Raw genomic sequence first — 20,937 nt, forward strand, 5'->3', positions numbered from 1 at the left:
TTTGTCTCCTGGCATTTTTTTATTCCCTCTTTGATTTCTTCAGTGATCTCTTGGTTATTTAGTAACGTATTGTTTAGACTCCATGTGTTTGTGTTTTTTACGTTTTCCTCCCTGTAATTGATTTCTAATCTCAGAGCATTGTGGTCAGAAAAGATGGTTGATATGATTTCAATTTTCTTAAACTTATTGAGGCTTGATTTGTGACCCAAGATGTGATCTATGCTGGAGAATGTTCCGTGCGCACTGGAGAAGAAAGCGTAATCTGCTGTTTTTGGATGGAATGCCCTATAAATATCAATTAAATCTATCTGGTCTATTGTGTCATTTAAAGCTTCTGTTTCCTTATTAATTTCTGTTTGGATGATCTGTCCATTGGTGTAAGTGAGGTGTTAAAGTCCCCCACTATTATTGTATTACTGTCGATTTCCTCTTTTACAGCTGTTAGCAGTTGCCTTATGTATTGAGGTGCTCCTATGTTGGGTGCATATATATTTATAATTGTTATATATTCTTCTTGGATTGATCCCTTGATCATTATGTAGTGTCCTTCCTTTACTCTTGTAACATTCTTTATTTTAAAGTCTATTTTATCTGATATGAGTATTGCTACTCCAGCTTTCTTTTGATTTCCATTTGCATGGAATATCTTTTTCCATCCCCTCACTTTCAGTCTGTATGTGTCCCTACGTCTGAAGTGGGTCTCTTGTAGACAGCATATAGATGGGTCTTGTTTTTGTATCCATTCAGCAAGCCTGTGTCTTTTGGTTGGAGCACTTAATCCATTCATGTTTAAGGTAATTATCGATACGTATGTTCCTGTGACCATTTTCTTAATTGTTTTGGGTTTGCTTTTGTAGGTCTTTTCTTCTCTTGTGTTTCCCACTTAGAGAAATTCCTTTAGCATTTATTGTAGAGCTGGTTTGGTGTGCTGAATTCTCTTAGCTTTTCTTTTCTGTAAAGCTTTTGATTTCTCCATCGAATCTGAATGAGATCCTTGCTGGGTAGAGTAATCTTGGTTGTAGGTTCTTCCCTTTCATTGCTTTAAGTATATCATGCCACCCCCTTCTGGCTTGTAGAGTTTCTGCTGAGAAATCAGCTGTTAACCTTATGGGAGTTCCCTTGTATGTTATTTGTCGTTTTTCCCTTGCTGCTTTCAATAACTTTTCTTTGTCTTTGATTTTTTCCAATTTGATTACTATGTGCCTCGACGTGTTTCTCCTTGGGTTATCCTGTATGGGACTCTCTGTGCTTCCTGGACTTGGGTGGCTATTTCCTTTCCCATGTTAAGGAAGTTTTCGACTATAATCTCTTCAAATATTTTCTCGGGTCCTTTCCCTCTCTCTTCTCCTTCTGGGACCCCTATAATTCAAATGTTGATACATTTAATGTTGTCCCAGAGGTCTCTTAGGCTGTTTTCATTTCTTTTCATTCTTTTTTCTTTGTTCTGTTCCGCAGTAGTGAATTCCACCATTCTGTCTTCCAGGTCACTTATCCTTTCTTCTGCCTCAGTTATTCTGCTATTGATTCCTTCTAGTGTAGTTTTCATTTCAGTTATTGTACTGTTCATCTCTGTTTGTTTGTTCTTTAATTCTTCTAGGTCTTTGTTTAACATTTCTTGCATCTTCTCGATCTTTGCCTCCATACTTTTTCCGAGGTCCTGGATCATCTTCACTATCATTATTCTGAATTCTTTTTCTGGAAGGTTGCCTATCTCCACTTCATTTAGTTGTTTTTCTGAGGTTTTATCTTGTTCCTTCATCTGGTACACAGCCCTCTGCCTTTTCATCTTGTCTATATTTCTGTGAATGTGGTTTTTGTTCCACAGGCTGCAGGATTGTAGTTCTTCTTGCTTCTGCTGTCTCTATTTCTTCATTTTTAATGTGGATGTCTTTTACTTCTTTTTCTTGCCTAATTTCCCTGGCTAGAACCTTCAATACAATGTTGAACAGACGTGGCAAGAAAGGACATCCTTGCCTTGTTCCTGACCTTAAGGCGGAAGCATTAGTCTCTCACCATTAAATATGTAGGTGTGAATTTTATCATGCTGTTGAAATTTCCTGCTAGCCCTAGCCTGTTTTATTTTTTATCATGAAAGAATGTTGGATTCTGTCAAATATTTTTCCTGTATTAATTGAGATGATCATGTTTTTTGTCCTCTATTCTAATATAGTGTATTGCATTGATCAATTTTCATATGTTGAACAACCTTGTATAAATCATGGCATATAATCTTTTTATATGTTGCTGACTTTGGTTTGCTAATATTTTCTTGAGGATTTTTGTGTCTACATTCATAGACACAATGAACATAAATATTGGTCTGTAGTTTTCTTGTGATGTTCTTTGTCTGTTTTTGGTATCAAGGTAATACAGGCTTCATAGACTGAGTTGGGAAGTGTTCCCTCCTATTTAATTTCTTGGAATACTTTGTGAAAGACTGAAAGATTGGTATTAATTCTACGGTAACATTTGGCAGGATTCACCAATGAAACCATCTGGGCCTGAGCTTTTCTCTGTAGGTAGATTTTTGATTACTAATTCAATCTCTTTCCTTGTTATAGGTCTATTCAGATTTTCTATTTCTGATTGAGTCAGTTTTAATAGTTTGTGACATTCTAGGTATTTGTCCATTTCATTTAGGTTAACTAATTTTTTGGCATACAATTGTTCATAGTATAAACCCTTTATTTTTGTAAGGCCAGTAGTAATGTTACCACTTTCACTTCTGAATGTAATAATTTTAATTTTTTCTTGGTAACCCTAGGTAAAGGTTTGTCAATTTTGTTGATCTTTTCAAATAAAGAACTTTTGGTTCTGTTGATTATCACTATTTTTCTATTCTTTATTTCATACATTTCTCTTTTTTTTATAAATTTATTTATTATTTTTGGTTGCATTGGGTCTTTGTTGCTGCATGCAGGCTTTCTCTAGTTGCGGTAAGTGGGGGCCGCTCTTTTTTGTGGTGTGCAGGCTTCTCTTGTTGCAGAGCATGGGCTCTAGGTACGCACGCTTCAGTAGTTGTGGCACACAGGCTCAGTAGTTGTGGTTTGCAGGCTCTAGAGCACAGGCTCAGTAGTTGTGGGACATGGGCTTAGTTGTTCCATGGCATGTGGGATCTTCCCAAACCAGGGATCGAACCCATGTCCCCTGTATTGGCAGGCAGATTCTTAACCACTGCACCACCAGTGAAGTCCCATATATTTCTCTTCTAATCTTTATTATTTCCTTGCTTCTATTTGCTTTCAGTTTAGTTTCCTCTTTCTTTTCTCATTTCTTAAGGTAGAAAGTTAGTTTATTGATTTGAGATCACTCTTCTTTTTAAATATAGGTGTTTATAGTTATAAATTCCCCTCTTAAGCCCTGCTTTAGCTGTATCTCATACGTCTTGGTATGTTGTGTTTTTGTTTTCATTTAACTCAAAGTATTTTCTAATTTCCCTTGTGATTTCTTCTTTCACCATTGGCTTTCTAGGCGTGTTATGCTTAATACCCACTTTTTTGTAAATTTCCCAAATTTTCTTCTGTTACTGAATTCTAATTTCATTCCATTGTGATCAGAGAACACATTTTGTATTATTTCAATCCTTTTGAATTTATTAAGCCTTGTTTTATGACCTAGTGTATGGTCTAGTCTGAGAATGTTCCATGTACACTTGAGAAGGATGTATATTCTGTTTTGAGTGGAATGTTCCACAGATGTCTTTTAGTTCTAGTTATATAGTTTTGTTCATCTTCTATTTCCTTGTTGATCTTCTGTCTAGTTATTCTATACATCATTTAAAGTGGGGTACTGAAATCTCCCAACTATTATTGTTAAATTGTCTATTTTTCTCTTCAGTTCTGCCAGTTTTTGTTCCATGTAACTTATTTATTTATTTATTTTTATGTAGTGATTTATTTCTGTCCCATATATTTTAGAGTTCTCTTATTAGATGCATATAAGTCTATAATTATTATGAATTCCAGATGGATTGACCTTTTTATTATTATAAAATATTCTTCCTTGTCTCTACTAATTTTTGTCTTTAAGCTTATTTTGTCTGATATAACTATAGTCACTTCGGCTCTCTTTTGGATATTGTTTCCATAGTATATCTTTTTCTATCCTTTCACTTTCCATCTGTTTCTATCTTTAAATCTAATGTGTCTATATATGGAATCTAAAAACGAAAATGATTCTGAAGAACCTAGGGGCAGGACAGGAATAAAGATGCAGACGTAGAGAATAGACTTGAGGACGTGGGGAGGGGGAAGGGTAAGCTGGGATGAAGTGAGATAGTGGCATGTACATATATACACTACCAAATGTAAAATAGATAGCTAGTGGGAAGCAGCCGCATAGCACAGGGAGATCAGCTCAGTGCTTTGTGAACACCTAGAGGGGTGGGATAGGGAGGGTGGGAGGGAGACGCAAGAGGGGGGAGATATGGGGTTATATGTGTATGTATAGCTGATTCACTTTGTTATAAAGCAGAAACTAACACACCATTGTAAGGCAATTATACTCCAATAAAGATGTTAAAAAAAATAAAAAATAAAAAAATCTAATGTGTCTCTTATAGATAGCATGTAGTTGGATCATGTTTATCTCTGCCTTCTGCTTGAGGAGTTTAATCCACTTATGTTTAACCATTTAATGTAATGTCTGCTATCTTGCTATTTGTCCTCTTGCTAATGTAATGTCTGCTATCTTATTAGGTCTTTTTTGTCCCTCTATTCCTCCATTACTGCCTTCTTATGTGTTAAATAGATATTTCTAGTGTGCCATTTTCATTCCCTTTATGTTTCTTTTACCATATTTTGGATGGTAAGTTATTATTAAGTTATTTTCTTGGTGGTTACTCTGGGGATTACAATTAACATCTTAACTTGTAACTATGGATTTTGTTTTGCTTCAAGTTTCTTCTTGGATTTGAATAGTCTAGTCAAAATTAACCACAGAAAAATAAAAAAGAGCTTTCAACTCACAAACACTGTTTAGGTACACACTGGGAGGTTGCTATTATAACAAGCACCAGCCTCTGGTATGAACACTTACCTTGTCTAACAGTACGTTCTGCCACAACCTAAAGATACTGAGGTAACTTCTATCCCTGGCAGCAAAAGATGTGAAGAAAAACTGCAAAGACAAATAATAGGACAATTTTAATGTCATGGAAAAAAAAGGGAAAGTATCTGTCATGACAGTCTGCTGTGACTTGATATAGTCAAAGCAAACTAGTAGGTCACCACTGCCTACTTTATATACTAATTTTTGTTAAAGTTTTCATTATAATAGAAAAAAACCACATAACTGGTGCTGAACAAGGTGTCTTTTAAAATTGTACCTTACAGCAAAATAACTTTATCAATATTTACTAGGGAAAGGAGCTTGAACTGGGTAGCTATTTACATCCATTGTAGTTTAATTATTAAAATCAATCTAAATAAACTTATGAAAAAAATTAAAATTTTATTTATTCTGAACTTTGCAGAGAGATACAATTTGGTGGCCGTTTGAGCCAAATATACACAAAGAATAAGAGAAAACTGCAAGTGGACTTCAGAGATAGATTTATTTTAAGGATCCTAATTTAAAATTATATCATCTTTCATAGTCTTCTAAAAAAATCCAGAAATACATAATCTCAATTAATGATAGATATAAAACACCCATGTTAACACTAAACTTTGCTTTCAATGTTGTATAAGAAAAATAGCATACTTCAATCTATAATTCCATGTTTGCTTTTAATCCCATCTCTTCCTCTGCATGTAAATGATTTTTGCAAAGTCGTACCTTATAATAGGCTTTTATGAGAAAATATGACAAGTGGCAGCACTAAATACAGTCTCTCAGTGGATCGTCTCTTCTGATCCCCCAGTTAGTGACTTTGCATGACTGACCGGCTATTTTTAGGAATGAGAAAGCTCAGTTCCATTTTTGATTTATTAAATAAAATGCCAAACAAAATAGTATTTGAGGTGTTTATATTTTTCATAGAAAGGTTTTAAAGTAGTATTTTTCCAGTCAATAAACTGAAACCTAGTTTATATAATATTCTTCAAAAAGCAAAACTTTTTATCATGGGGATATATCTAGGAGCTCTTCCAAACACAATTACACATATAATATTGTGACCTAATGATCACTATTTACTACCCTTTATCTCCTTTTCTTAGACCAAATTTTAATAATCTTACAACCCTGTATGTAGATATATAGATAAGAAAAATCTCCTAGTCCATCTCTTTTTCACCATGGTGTTATGCTTATTATTCCCATTTTTTAAACTAAATACTTTGCTATCAACTTTATCCACTCTTATATACCAAAACCACATTCTCAACTCCTTAACACTCCCATCTTTCTGGGCAATCCATGTAAATTACCATCTTATTTTATTCCTTGTTAGATATCCAACTTCAAAAATTTACTAATAGGGCTTCCCTGGTGGCGCAGTGCTTGAGAGTCCGCCTGCCGATGCAGGTGACGCAAGTTCGTGCCCCGGTCCGGGAAGATCCCACATGCCGCGGAGCGGCTGGGCCCCTGAGCCATGGCCGTTGAGCCTGCGCGCCCGGAGCCTGGGCTCCGCAACGGGAGAGGCCACAGCAGTGAGAGGCCCGCGTACGGCAAAAAAAAAAAAAAAAATTACTAATATATCTTGCTTCTGTAATAACCTTAGAGAGTTCCCTGGTTGCCTACTGGTTAGGATTCCAGGCTTTCACTGCCATGGCCTGGGTTCAGTCCCTGGTTGGGGAACTGAGATCCCATAAGTTGTGCAGCGCAGCCAAATAATAATTATTATAATAATAACCTTAATTTGTGAGGAGTTCTGCATAATAACATCTCTAAGCTGCTGGGGCATAGAACGTATGCTAGAAACGAAAACAACTAAAAGTACAATGATTAACCTTCCCTTAACCATACAGTGCATGGAGGGATAAATACTTAGTGTATATTTTTTTTTTCTCCATGATGATGGTAAAAGAGATCACTGAATCAATACAGTGAGGTAGTTAGGACCAGTGTCTCTTCAATTAAACTACCTGGGTTCATATCCTGGTTCTACCACTCAGTTCTATGACTTTGAGTCACTTTTATTTTCTTTAGTTTCCTCATCTACAAAATGAGAATAATTTCAGTAGCAAATTTTTGTGAGAACTAAATGAGAAAATACATGTAAAAAAAACTTAGCACAATATTTAGAACAAGTATGTTCGGCAAATACTAGCTGTGGTTATCATTATTAAAATTTAAATGCTTGGCCTTCCCTGGTGGCGCAGTGGTTGAGAGTCCGCCTGCCGATGCAGGGGACACGGGTTCGTGCCCTGGTCCGGGAAGATCCCACATGCCACGGAGCGGCTGGGCCCGTGAGCCATGGCCGCTGAGCCTGCGCGTCCGGAGCCTGTGCTCCGCAACAGGAGAAGCCACAGCAGTGAGAGGTCCGCGTACCGCAAAAAAAAAAAAAAAAAAAGAATAAGCTTATTTTAGGTCTTGTTCCCTTCCTGAACAGTTTGGCCCTAAAGCTGTTTAGCGGAACAGAGGAAAGCAAGGCATCCACGCTAGAGGTAAGGGCAGGGGCGGAGGAGCTGCAGTAGCCCAAAGCAGGGTGTCAGCACCAGAGAAGAATGAGGAGGTTGTCCTCGTAGAAGGGCTGCCCTGTGTGGAGTATCAGAGCCCAAGCAGGGTGAGGAGAGCTTTTTCAGGATGAGAGCCCTAGTGTGGTGGTGGGATGGGCAGCAACCTGACTCTACGTGTCAGAAATCAAGTGTAGGGAAGGGGCGGCAGAGGAGATGAAGATGCGTTACATACAGGTCCACTGATCAAAGTAAATATATTAAGGATAATGGGAGCCTGGTTTCTCTCAGTCAGGGAAGGGAGTTACAAATACAAAAGGAAAGGGATTTCCCCGGCAGTCCAGTGGTTGAGATTCCGCACTCCCAATGCAGGGGGCATGGGTTCCATCCCGGTCAGGGAACTAAGATCCCACATGTCACATGGTGCAGCCAAAAAAAAATGAAGGGGAAAAGTCAAAATAACTCTGTGTTGTTGGACTAGAATTAGAGGTATTCATGTGAATTGGTGATTTACCATTCATAGATAGACAGATAAACGTAGATGTGTAAGTGGGAATATACGTGTGCGTATTATGTATATAGGTGTGTAATTTATATATATATTGTATATCCCCTTGTTCTGCCCAGTTAGAGGGCTCAAACAGTGACACCCTATAGCAATGAACAAACTGGCTTCTAAATATCAGTCTCCCCCAAAAGAAAACAGGACTTCTTGGAGAAATGGCTGATTCCAGGACTGAGGCAGAGAAAACCTGTACCATCTTGTGCTAAAAAGCAAGAAAGTGCTCAAATAATGCTGAGAATGGTCAAAAGGACACCGGAGCCAGCTTGAGGGGGCTCCCACTGGCCAAATTTGGGACAATTTGAGCATCAGAATAAATAATGATAGCAATGGATTATAGTTCATTGAATAAAATAAGAAGCTATGAGGTCATATTGATATAAGTAAATAAATGAATACATTTTATGAGGCATAGTATATTTACATAGTTTCAAAGTAGTTGACCACAAAACATTATTACAAAGGAACATAGACTAACTTTACAGTAATATCTGGCAGACACCACCTTATTCAATTGATCAAAGTGAATATCACCAGTAATGGTAGAAATTAAATCATGTACCACTTGATAGGATGCAATGGAAAGAAGAGAGTATCACTTCTGTGTTATTTCTGTCAAAATTGTATAACTTAAACTTAATCATAAGAAAATATCAGACAGACACAATTGAGGGATATCCTACAAAATAACTCACCTATAATCTTTAGAAGCATCAAGGGCACAAAAGTTAAGGCAAGACTAAGGGGCTAGTCCAGAATAAGGAAATTAAAGAGCATGACAGCTAAATGTAATAGGTATTTCTGAACTGGGCCTATTTGCTATAAAGGATTTTATTGGGATAATTGAGGAAACCGAAGCGGGTTTGAGAACTGAGCAGTGATAATGATCAATGTTAATTTCTTGAATTTGATGGTCATGTGGTGGTTATGTAGGAGAATGTCTTTGTTAGAAATACATGCTATATTTTCTTTAAACACATATTAGGTTCATTTCCATCTGCCATCTTTTTGGGGATGAAAAACTCCCTAGCTGAAATATGTTTGCTAATAAATATAACTTGAGATTTTTCTTTGAAATTAAACTGTAAAAATGTTTAAAAAAAAAAAAAGAAATACATGATAAACTACCTGGGATCATGTCTGGAGTGATAAGTCTTCAGAGTGACAACTTATTCTCAAATAGTTTAAAAAGGGAAAAGTTCTTTGTACTGTACCTGGCAGTGTTCTGTAGGGATGAGATTGTTTAAAAAGAAAACTGAAAGTGCATGTGAAAGAAACTTTACAAGATTAAAAAGTATCATCATAATGATTCAATCTCATGATCGTGTTTCTCTCCCCTCTCCCCCGCTCTCTTTCCTCTTTTCTCTTTCATTTCCTTCTTTCCTTCCTCCTTTCCTTCCTTTCTTCCTTCTTCTTCTCCTTCATTCCCTTCCATACTTTCCTTTTTTCCTTCCTTCCTTCCTTCCTTATTTCTTTTTCTTTCTCAGCATTATGCTTCTTATGTCACGTACAGAGCCCGTATCAATTTTCCAGGTGGGTAGAAAAAGATTCTTCATACCAAGAAATGATGGATATTGTAGGTGGATAATAAAAATGATGGCAATTAAAGAAAATCCCCATTCTAAAAAAGATTGTAGTGATTATGTGTTTATTTGTATGCTACCAAATCTCGGTTCAGTCTGGTTTTTATTAGTTGCTATTGTGCAGGTATTATTGACCAAACAACGATCATGGAATTATAGGGTATTTAGAAATAATAAGGATATTTGCTAAGGCTTATCCTACCTACCTCTTATAATGAAGAAATGAAAAATATGGGAGAAATTTCTCTGTAAACTATAAACTACAAAAAATTTTAGCAGTCATTTAGTCACCAATAAGTATTTAAGTATACAGAAATCTAGTGTTAAATACTATTAAATATTCCTAACTCCAAGAAGAATTGCTTACATTCCCAACATTGATGATCAGTATGAGGCAGATTTTCTCCACATTATGTTACAAGGCAAAGGTAGAAAAGTTTTTCACCTTTTCACCCTCTGTAAAGATCTGGATAGCATTTGGGATGAGTCGAGCGGTCTTCTCCTTGGTCATAAAGGTTATGTTCTTTAAAGCAATAGAAATCTAAACACACAGAAAAGGATAAAAAATTGCAAAATGAATTTCTCAGAAACATACACAACACAAAATACCAAGTATTACATCAATCTAGTCCAGAATATTCAGGTGAAAAACCTAAAGGAGTTAATAAGCACATGCCCGCATTCTCTGAGATAAACACGGTGAACAGATATTCTTCCCTTCAGTAATTTCCTCCATCAGCTCCTATACCTAATATTAGGATAAAGTGTGAGAAGACACATGGGTATTTATGTTCCACATTAACACACACAAAGACACACTAATACACACAAAAAATTCAGACAGTCTGTCACATAAGACATGCTTTTGGCAGCCAAAAGGAGGTATGTTCAAGCTTTTTTCAACCTGAAATCTCTCTTCCCAACTATATTAAATATACACAAATGGAGCTCAATGTATTAAGAAAAATATATTACACACTTATACTACACATAAATATATTTAGATGTATACAAGTATAGATAAATACATTTAACTTACTTTGAAATCTAAAGTACATTGTTTTCAGAAGGACTGTATACATTTCTATCTATGCAACTATTTGTATCAGCAAATCACATGAAAATACATCTTACTGTAGTTTCCCATCTGAAGATGTTGCTATAGAAACATAGCCAGTTTTCTGAAAGGTATAGTCGTCCCTGAAGCAAAATGTCCCTCTGAAGAGCACAAGCATAATCTACATTAAAAAATAATAATAATAAGGAACAGGCTAGTAACAAAAAAATGTGGCAACTTCATAAATCTTATACTACTTTAACACATGGAAAGTCATCACTTTGTTCATTAGTTCATTCATTCATTCATTCACTTATTCCTATACTTTGGGCACTATACACCAGATATTTTGCTAGTCACTAGGGTTACCAGAAATGGACCTTGCCCTCATGCAACACTGTCTAGAGGGGAAGGCATACAATAAACAAATAGAAAAATAAGTATAATGACCAAAGTGTGGAGAAAGCTGAGAGCATATAGCAAAGGGTATACAGGTATGGGGGAGTGGGCAGGGAGAGTATACATGGAAAAGTTCTCCAGAAAAAGTAATCTATAAACTGAGATCTGAAGATCAACAAAGGGTCAGCAGGAACATGAGGGAACAGCATGTGCAAAGGCCCTGTGGTAGAAAGAAACAACATCTTTGAGCAACTATACAAAGATAGATCTCTTGCTAGAGAAGCTGGAGAAGCTAGCTCATGTAAGGCCTCACAGGCCATGGCACAGCGTGGATTTTTTTTTTTTTTTTTTTTTTTAGCGTGGATTTTATGAAAAGCCATCGATGAGTTTTAAGTGGGAGGACATGATCAGATGTATGTTATTAAAGACCACTTTATTCACACTGTGAGTATGGATTCAGATAAATCAGTTGGAAATCCAGGGGGGAATTGATGGTGGCTCAGACCAAAAGATGACAGTACTAGAGAAAGAAGTAGTTAGATTCAGAGATATTTAAGGGGTAGTACTGATGGGGAATTGGTAACTAATTAGATGTTGGATGAGGGTGAGGGAGGGAGCAAGGATGACTCTAAAAATTGTATACATTTTAAGTTTAGTTTCAAGTTTGATCCTCTCTACCTCAGCACTATAATCCAGCAAAATCAAGAGTGCTCTGGTAAATGCCACTGTCTACAAGCAAGTTAATACTATGCCTCTAAGATTAAGACCTGTCTCTGTGACTAAAGTAAATAGCATTGCTAAATTATTAATAATATAAGATATAAAGAGCTGCTGTGAAGAGATTTAGTTTAATTGATAAATTTTAAAACTATATAAAGTGATTAGCAATTTTAGGAAAAAGTTATTGAGGTTATGAACCTTAAAATATTTCAATTTGCTTGTGGTAAATTTCTAAGCAAACACTAAAAATAGAGCAAAGGAATGCAGTCTTTCACAGTGCTTCCTTCAGCAAAACAAAACTGAGATGCCATCAAACCAAAAAAAAGAAAAAAATCCTAGTAAATAAGCAGATTAAGTTACTCTTTTACTAGTATGCATCTCTAAAACAGGGACGGGGCTAAAGGTCACCTTGAAGTATCCTGAAATTTTTATCTAAAACGCTGAAACACTTTATTAATTCCATGCCTCTCAAATATCAGATCAGAAATACCTGGTAGATTTATTAAAACACAGATTGCTAGGCCCCTCCCTGAGTTTCTGATTAAATACATCTGGGCTGGGGGCAGAGTCCGCAAGTCTAGCAAGGTCCCAGGTGATGACAACTTTGCTAGTCTGTGGACCACATTTTGAGAACCGCTGCACTATTTTACATTAACTCTATTCAAAGCTATGCTAACATTTTAACTGAAGACTAATTGATATAGATTGACAGATTTTTTCCAGTGGTTTTTAAAAACAGTCTCCCTAAAACAGGTGTGTTTTATTGTAGTAAACTTATACCTCACGAAAATTGATTTTTTGTAAGATAGTTTCCTAGCAATATGTCCTAGGCAAGAAATGAAAAAAAAAATTTTTTTTAATTTATTTTTTTTAGCTGTGTTGGGTCTTCATTGCTGCACGTGGGCATTCTCTAGCTTCAGCGAGCGGAAGCTACTCTTTGTTGCAGTGCGCCGGGCTTCTCATTGCAGTGGCTTCTCTTGTTTCGGAGCATGGCCTCTAGGCGCATGGGCTTCAGTAGTTGTGGAGCGCGCATGGGCTTAGTTGCTCCACGGCATGTGGGATCTTCCCAGACCAGAGATTGAACCTGTGTCCCTTGCATTGGCAGGCAGATTCTTAACCACTGCGCCACCAGGGAAGCCCAGGACTAATTACCATTTACCTTTAGAACATGTAATGGTTGTACCTGCCTGCCTATATAAAAGGGTGAGATTTCTTTCTGCCTTCACAATGTCTTTTGCAGACTGCCTGTGATGCACATCACATTCTAGTTTAATGTTTATTCAATAATAAAACCAAGTGTTTTCTTTCTCTTTTACTTTTGTGGAGAGGTTTTCTGGGGTGGTAGGATATTTTGTTTTTAATTATATTTTCCCAACACATGTTCCAGCATGAAAATCTGCCTTGTTCACTCATTTAATCAGAGAATTAAAAAATGTTTTGAGCAGTGACATCACTGAAAAAAGCATTCTCCTAAGGTGAATACATTCAAATCAACAAACATATTTAGCAGTGTAAATATTGTTATTTTAGTACAAAACTAGTACATAGAACTTCCGGTCTAAGTTGACATGTGTCTACTTCCCCTCTTGCTCCAAAATTCCTTTGAAATGACAGGGAAGACGTATGAAAGAGATTAAATTCGTAACAATGCTGAGGGGTGGGTATAAAAACTAGAAGTTTTGATAAATTTTAGAAGACAAAAAGCGGATAAAAATGTATAAACCACAGCGTGGAGAAAGCCTCAGCTCAAAAAATATACGGGAAGGCTGCAGCAGAGATAACAGCCGCTCTTCCCTATGCCACCCCAGAGAGACTTCACAATTAGAATCAGCAGGTACAAAGAGGGACAGCTAGAACAGGGACAGATATCAAATAACTGGCTGGTGAACTCCCTATGGTAGAGGTCAGCCACAGTCACCCACATCTTCCAACAGTGGAGCCGCTATAGCTTTGCAGCCTCATCATCGTTTGGTATTGTCAGTTGTTTTGTTTTTGTTTTTTAATTTAATTTAATTTAATTTTTTAATACTTTTTATTTATTTATTTTTGGCTGCATCAGGTCTTAGTTGCGGCACATGGGGTCTTTTGTTGAGGCACGCAGGCTCTTCCTTGTGGTGCTCGGGCTTCTCTCTAGTTGTGGCATGCAGGTTTTTTTCTCTCTAGTTGTGGTGCATGGGCTGCAGGGCACTCGGGCTCTCTCGTTGAGGTGCATGGGCTCAGTAGTTGTGGTACGTGGGCTTAGTTGCCCCGAGACATGCAGGATATTAGTTCCCTGACCAGGGATCGAACCCACGTCCCCTGCATTGGAAGGTGGGTTCTTCACCAGTGGACCACCAGGGAAGTCCCTGTTTTTAATTTTAGTAAGACTATTAGCTATGCTGTTTATTTAATTGTGCTTTTAATTTGTATTTCCCAATGACAAATGATAGTGTGCAATTTTTAATATGCTTATTTGCTATCCATATATCTCCTTTGGTAAAGCATCTGCCTATTTTTTAATTGGGTTGTTTGCGTTCTTACTGTTAACTTTTAAGAATAGTTTCTATTCTGGATAGAAGTGTTTCTTTAAAAAGAAAAAATCAGATATGTGATTAACAACTGTTTTCTCCCTGCATCTTATATTTTCACTCTCTAAAAAGCATCTTTTGCAGAGCAAAGAAAGTACAATTTATCAATTCTTTTCTTGTATGAATCATGCTATTGGTATTACATCTAAAAATTCACCATCGAATCCTAGTTCATAGAGATTTCCTCTAGAAAAACCCAGATGTTTTCTTCTAGAAGTTCTAAAGTTTTACAGTTTACATTTAGTTCTATGATCCATTTTGAGGTAATTTCCGTAAAAAGTGTAAGGCAGGCATCAAGGTTTGCTTTTCTGCATATGGACGTCTAATTGTTCCAGCACCATTTGTTGAAAAGACTAACTTTTCTCCATTGAATTGCCTTTGCACCTTTGTCAAAAATCAGTTCACAATATTTGTATGAATTTATATCTGGACTTTTTTCTGTTCCATTTATCTAAATGTCTGTCCTTTGGCAAATCTCAGACTTTCCTGATTACTGTAGTTTCATAATAAGTCTTGAAATTGAGTAATGTGTGTCTTCCAGCTTTGTTCTTCTTTTTCAGAATTATTTTGGCTATTCTAATTCCTTTGTTTTTCTGTATAAATTTTAGAATCAGTTTGTCATTTTACTCATCTATGAAAAAGCTTGCTGGGATTTTTCATTGAGATCTTAACAATATTGAGTCTTTCAATCTATAAACATTTATTTAGACTTCTTTTGTCAATGTGTTACAGTTGTCAGCATATAGAGCCTGCATATGTGTTAGATTTATACCTAAATGCTTCATCATTGGTAAGTTCTGATGTAAATGGTATTTTTAAAATTTGAATTCCAATTGTTCTTTGCTAGTACATATAAATATGACCCTTTATTTTACCTTCAAATGACCTTCAATCCTGAGACTTTACTAAATTCACTCATTAAATCTAGAAGTTTTTTGTAGATTATCTGAGATTTTCTACATGAGTAATCATGTCTACTGGCAATAAAGTTAGGTTTTTTCCTGTTCTTCCAATGTGTATGCCTTTTATTCCCTTTTCAAGTCTAATTCACTCATTATACTTACAACTTCGAGTACAATGCTGAGTAGGAGTAGTGAGAGAGGACATCTTTGCCTAGTTTCTAATTTTAAGTGGAAAGCATTCACTCTCTCATCATTAAGTATGATGTTAGCTGTAGGTTTTTCATAGCTACTTCTAAGGAGATTGAAGTTCTATCCCTAACTTGCTGAGAGATTTCTTATGAATGAATGTTGAATTTTGTCAAACACTTTTTCTGCATCTATTGAGACGATCACATGGTTTTCCATAGTTGGTCTGTTAAGATGATAAATTTCATTGATTTTTTTTTTTAAGTGTTTAAGCAGCCTTGCATTCCTGGAATGAACCTCACTTGGTCATAATCTATAATCCCTTTTATAAATGCTGAATTTCATTTGCTAATATTTTGTTTCAACTTTTTATTTCTATGTTCATGACAGATATTGGTCTTTTCTTGCAATGTTTCTGTCTGGTTTTGGTATTTTGGTAATACTAGTCTCATAAAATGAGTTGGGAAGTGATCCTTCTTATTTTCTGGAATGGATGGTACTATTTCTTCTATAAATGGTTGATAGAATTCACCAGTGACACTATCTAGACCAAGTTTTCTTTTTATGGAAGGTTCTTAACTACAAATTCAATTTCTTTACTAGGTATGGGACTATTCCAGCTATACATTTCTTCTTGTGTGATGTTTGGTAGTTTGTATTTTTCAAAGAATTAGTCTATTTTATCTAAATTACTGCATTATGGGCATAGAGTTGTTCATAGTATTTCCTTATTATCCTTTTACTATCCATGGGATCAGTAGTGATGGCCTCTTTTCCATTCCTGATATTGGTAATATGTTTCATCTGTCATTTTTCTTGGTCAACCAGGCTCTCAGTCTCTCAATTTTATTCATCTTTTCAGAGAACCAGCTTTTGCTTCATTGGTTTTCTCTATTTTTAATTTTATTAATTTATGCTCTGGTCTTTATCATTTCTTTCCCTTTGTTTGCTTTAGGTTTAGTTTCCTCTTCTATTATAGATTTATTAGGGGTAAGCGTAGGTTACTGATTTTACTTCCTTTTTGTTTTTTAATATATTCATTTAACACTATACATTTCCTCTATATAGTTACTTTAGATCAGTCCCACAAACTGTTATTTTCATTTCGTTCAACTGTATTTCACACGGTTAAATTATTCTGATTCTTACAACTCGTTGCACCCTGAAACACTGTGATACTCCTTTCTTCTGGATCTTCACACATTATTTGACCTTTCCTTCTGAATTTTTTTACTGGATTTTCTTCTTCTACTGCTGCCATGATTCTTTTGTTAGTGTTCTTTTAACTCTATATGTTATCCATGGTTGAGCTCATCTATTCTCCTGATTTTAAGTGACATTGATATTCATTTACTCACTCATTCCTCTATCCATCAACCATCCATTCAATCACTGAGCACCCATTATTATAAGTCGAGTACTGACCTTGGTATCAGGGTTACAATAGCAAACAATATATATAATGGTTATGTAAATATATGATAGAGAAAAGTGCAAGGCACTTAAGGGAACACAGAGTGGAGGCATCTATCCAGAGGTGATATTTAAAGTAACAGCACTGATCACCAACCATAGTGTTGGATCAGAGTCCTACAGGGACCTTTCTATGTCAGATATAAAACCCTTCATTGCTGGATCATGGGAAGGCCCTGGGAATCCTAGAAGAGAAGCCAGGAGAGCTAAGGTATGAGGAGTCACTTGGGGGGCTAAAGGCAGTGGCTATTTACCAGTCAGTGTTTCAGTATTTTAACTACTACTACTGTTACTCTGGTGAGCAGTAGCTGAATACGAGAGCTGTACCAATCCAGTCAAATTTACAGTAAAGGCATTGCTAAATGAGAAATATACAAATAAAATATATATGTAAATATATACAATACATAAATATATATTTAAAAATATATAGACAAAAGATAGCCAGGTACAGAGGAGGGAAAACAGTTCTAGGCAAACTGAAGTAAAAAGGCCTGAAAACAAAAGGAAATGACATATCTAAAGAAGGCTGCCTTCAGAAGGCTAGAGACTGAAGGGACCTTGATGAAGGATGAGGGACGAGAGGATATTTAACATATATGAAAGGCCACGTAAGTCAGGCAGTCAAGCTTTATTCTAAGGTCATTGGAATACTATCCATGAAGGGTTTTAATCTGATCAGATTTGCATCTTAGAAAAACCACTATAGCTACAGTATTGAATAGATTGAAGGCACATAAGAATAGGGGAGAGACAAGTTAGAAGGTTACTGTGGTATACATTAATCTTTATTTCCAGATAATATTTATATTATATATACACACATATATATGTATATATATATATTTTGTTTTAGTTGTCTTGGCAACTCAACCTCAACATGCCCAAAATTAAAATACTTGCCTTCCTCCAACATATGTCTTCCTTTGTACCACTTCTGTACCTTGTTAAAACTGTTCATATCACCCTGAATCATAGTGATTTGTTTATATGTGTTTGCTCTCCCACCACACTCCAAGTTCTTCAGAAACAGTATGGTGTGTGGCACATACTGAGTACTAATAAATATTTATTGAACTAGCCTATAAAGTATAATATTGTGGATTTGAAATGACAATGAGTTGTTTTTTAAAATAAAAGTTTAAATTAAATTTAAGATTCTCTGTTTCAGAAGACAGTGATCCAATATGTGGTTAAATCGAAGAACTTAAAGCGATTTGTACAGAATGATACCAATTAGATATTTTAATTTGTATAGATATGTGTGTCATTGACATTATTTCCAGATAGTACAATTATAGGTGGTTTTAGATTTCTACTTTGTAAATACCTGTATTTTCCAAATTTTATACAATGAACAAGTTTATTATAGCAGTGAGTGAGGAAAAACACAAAAAATGTAAATTTTTAAAAGCAAATATACATACTGAAAGATATCTACAAAATATTAAGCAAAATTACATATAGGTAGTAGGATCACCAATGATTTTCAATTTTTTCTTTATACATTTCTGTATGGCTTTAATGCTTTATAGTGAGTATATATCACTGTATTATCAGATTAATTTCTTTCAAGAAAGCAGTGATGAGTATAAAGTATTTTATAAAGGTTTCCATGAAAAGTATTTGATTTCAAGTGACAAAACTGGCAAGACACATTTGCAACAACATGTGAAAAATATCTTTTTTTTTTTTTTTTCTGTATGTGGGCCTCTCACTGTTGTGGCCTCTCCCGTTGCGGAGCACAGGCTCCGGATGCGCAGGCTCAATGGCCATGACCGGGGCACGAACCCGTGTCCCCTGCATCGGCAGGCAGACTCTTAACCACTGCGCCACCAGGGAAGCCCTAAAAATATCTAATTTTTTTTAATATCTAACAAGCTATTACAAGAAAAAGACAAATAACTGCTAGAAAAATGGGCAAAGTTTATGAAAAGAAAGGTTCACAGAAAAATACAAACGATTTATAGATGTTCAACCTCCCTCCTAATTAAAGAAATGCATATGTAAATACAATTTCTATCTACCAAATTTTGCTAAAGCCAAGTTCCTGAGGTGTGCCACAACAGATACTTACATACACTGTTGATGAGAATGAATATTGGTGTAGCCTTTTTGGAGGATAACTTGGCAACAGTATAAACCTTTTAAATGCTCATTACCTTTTAGTCACAATTCCACTTCAAGGAATTTAACCTACAGTACATGTGGCACATACGTGCCAAAACAAATGAACATGAAGGTTCAGTGTAGCATTAGTGGTAATAGCAAAAGACAGGAAGCAATCAAAATGTCCATCAGGAGGGGATTTATTAAACAAATTATGGTACAAAATTCATTCAATTGACTGCTAGGCAGCCATTAAAAGAATGAAGTGGATCCATAAGTAGTGCTAATAGAGCTCTAAACAGGACTGAAAACAGTAAGCACAGTGTGCTCCCATTTAAGTTCTCTTATATTCCTCTTGATATACATACAGAAAATTTCTGGAAATAGACATAAGAAATTGCTAAAAGTGGTTATCACCCAGGAAGAAGGTCAGAGTGGTCTTGGGTGAAACGATCTTTCACTTTTTTACCATACATTCTATTATCATGAGACTATATTACATTCCAATCTTTTTAAAAATTGTTTTGATTCATTTCTTTGATATTTAAAGAACTAAATCGAACTCTCTAGAAATTCAGTTACATTGAATTGAATATTAACCAACAGCACCAGAAATCTGAGAAATTCCCATGAATAAATGGTTTAAATGAAATATGTACTAAAACTAAAGCCAACTTCAGTATTTTGATGGTAAAGAATCTATATTATACTTAGAGCAAAAATAAAGCACTTTTATAAGTTCTATAACTAAATTTTTCCTCTTAAGGCCTATTTCAAAAAAATTCTACCTGAAAGACTATATGAATAATGATAAAGCCCTAAAAGATTTTATAAAATTGCTCTATATCTGCTAAGGAGCACTTTTTTCTGAGGAACAGTAATATATACTGAACATCAGATTTAAACTTTCCCTACAAAACCATATGAAACAAGCACTAGAAGAAACTGACAAATCATTTCCTCTTAGGTCTATTTTTTAGCGAGTATAATTGACCCTTGAATAACATGGGTTTGAACTGTGTGGGTGGACTTATATGCAAGTTTTTTTTAATAGTAAATACTACAGTACTACAAGATCTGTGGTTGGTCGAATCTATGGATGCAGAACCACAGACACAGAGGGACAGCAGATATGAAGGGCTGACTGTAAGTTATACGTGGATTTTTGACTGCAGAGTCAGCGCTCCTAACTCCTTCAATGTTCAAGGGTCAATTGTACTTAATACCGCAGAAATCACGCCTCCCTGAATTACAACTTAGTTTTACATTGTCTAATTACAGATGATAAGATGCTGCTTATCTCAGAAAATAGTTTCTGGGGCCTCCCTGGTGGCGCAGTGGTTGAGAGTCCGCCTGCCGGTGCAGGGGACACAGGTTCGTGCCCCGGTCAGGGAGGATCCCACATGCCGCGGAGCGGCTGGGCCCGTGAGCCATGGCCGCTGAGCCTGCGTGTCCGGAGCCTGCGCTCCGCAACGGGAGAGGCCGCAACAGTGAGAGGCCCGCGTACCGCAAAAAAAAAAAAAAAATAGTTTCTATGTAGCATAAAGGCTTAAATTTTCTACAAATATTGTCACTCATCAGCTCTACTTTGATGTGGTAGTAAAAGGGTTTTTTGTAACTTCCTGGTTTTTTACCTGCTATCAGCTTCTCTGTATCAGGTAGATGTGTGAACTGTCTTTTATACTCCTCATTCCTGTCTTTATAGGCAGAACTTGAAACCTGCAACAATAAAAAAATTAATTTTCTGTTTAATTATGATCATCATTAAATGAACTGAATTGTAGTATCTTAGAAAATAAAATTAAAATGGACTTTAAAAT

At 35.9% G+C, this 20,937-nt stretch overlaps 1 protein-coding gene across 2 annotated transcripts in view; it reads right to left on the bottom strand.

Moving 5' to 3' along the window:
* The window catches only part of GRAMD1C (GRAM domain containing 1C), an 81,607-nt gene that overhangs the window by 47,128 nt on the left and 13,542 nt on the right, over nucleotides 1-20,937 (bottom strand). For both annotated transcript variants that reach the window (XM_079923413.1, XM_079923412.1), the window contains exons 2-5: nucleotides 20,752-20,836; nucleotides 10,839-10,942; nucleotides 10,150-10,245; nucleotides 5,038-5,118 (exon numbers count right to left, since the gene is read on the bottom strand). In XM_079923413.1, coding sequence (XP_079779539.1) covers nucleotides 5,038-5,118; nucleotides 10,150-10,245; nucleotides 10,839-10,942; nucleotides 20,752-20,836 — 366 coding nt within the window. The remainder of the gene's footprint in view (nucleotides 1-5,037; nucleotides 5,119-10,149; nucleotides 10,246-10,838; nucleotides 10,943-20,751; nucleotides 20,837-20,937) is intronic.

Source organism: Stenella coeruleoalba (assembly GCF_951394435.1).
Source record: "Stenella coeruleoalba genome assembly, chromosome: 5".
NCBI lineage: Eukaryota > Metazoa > Chordata > Mammalia > Artiodactyla > Delphinidae > Stenella > Stenella coeruleoalba.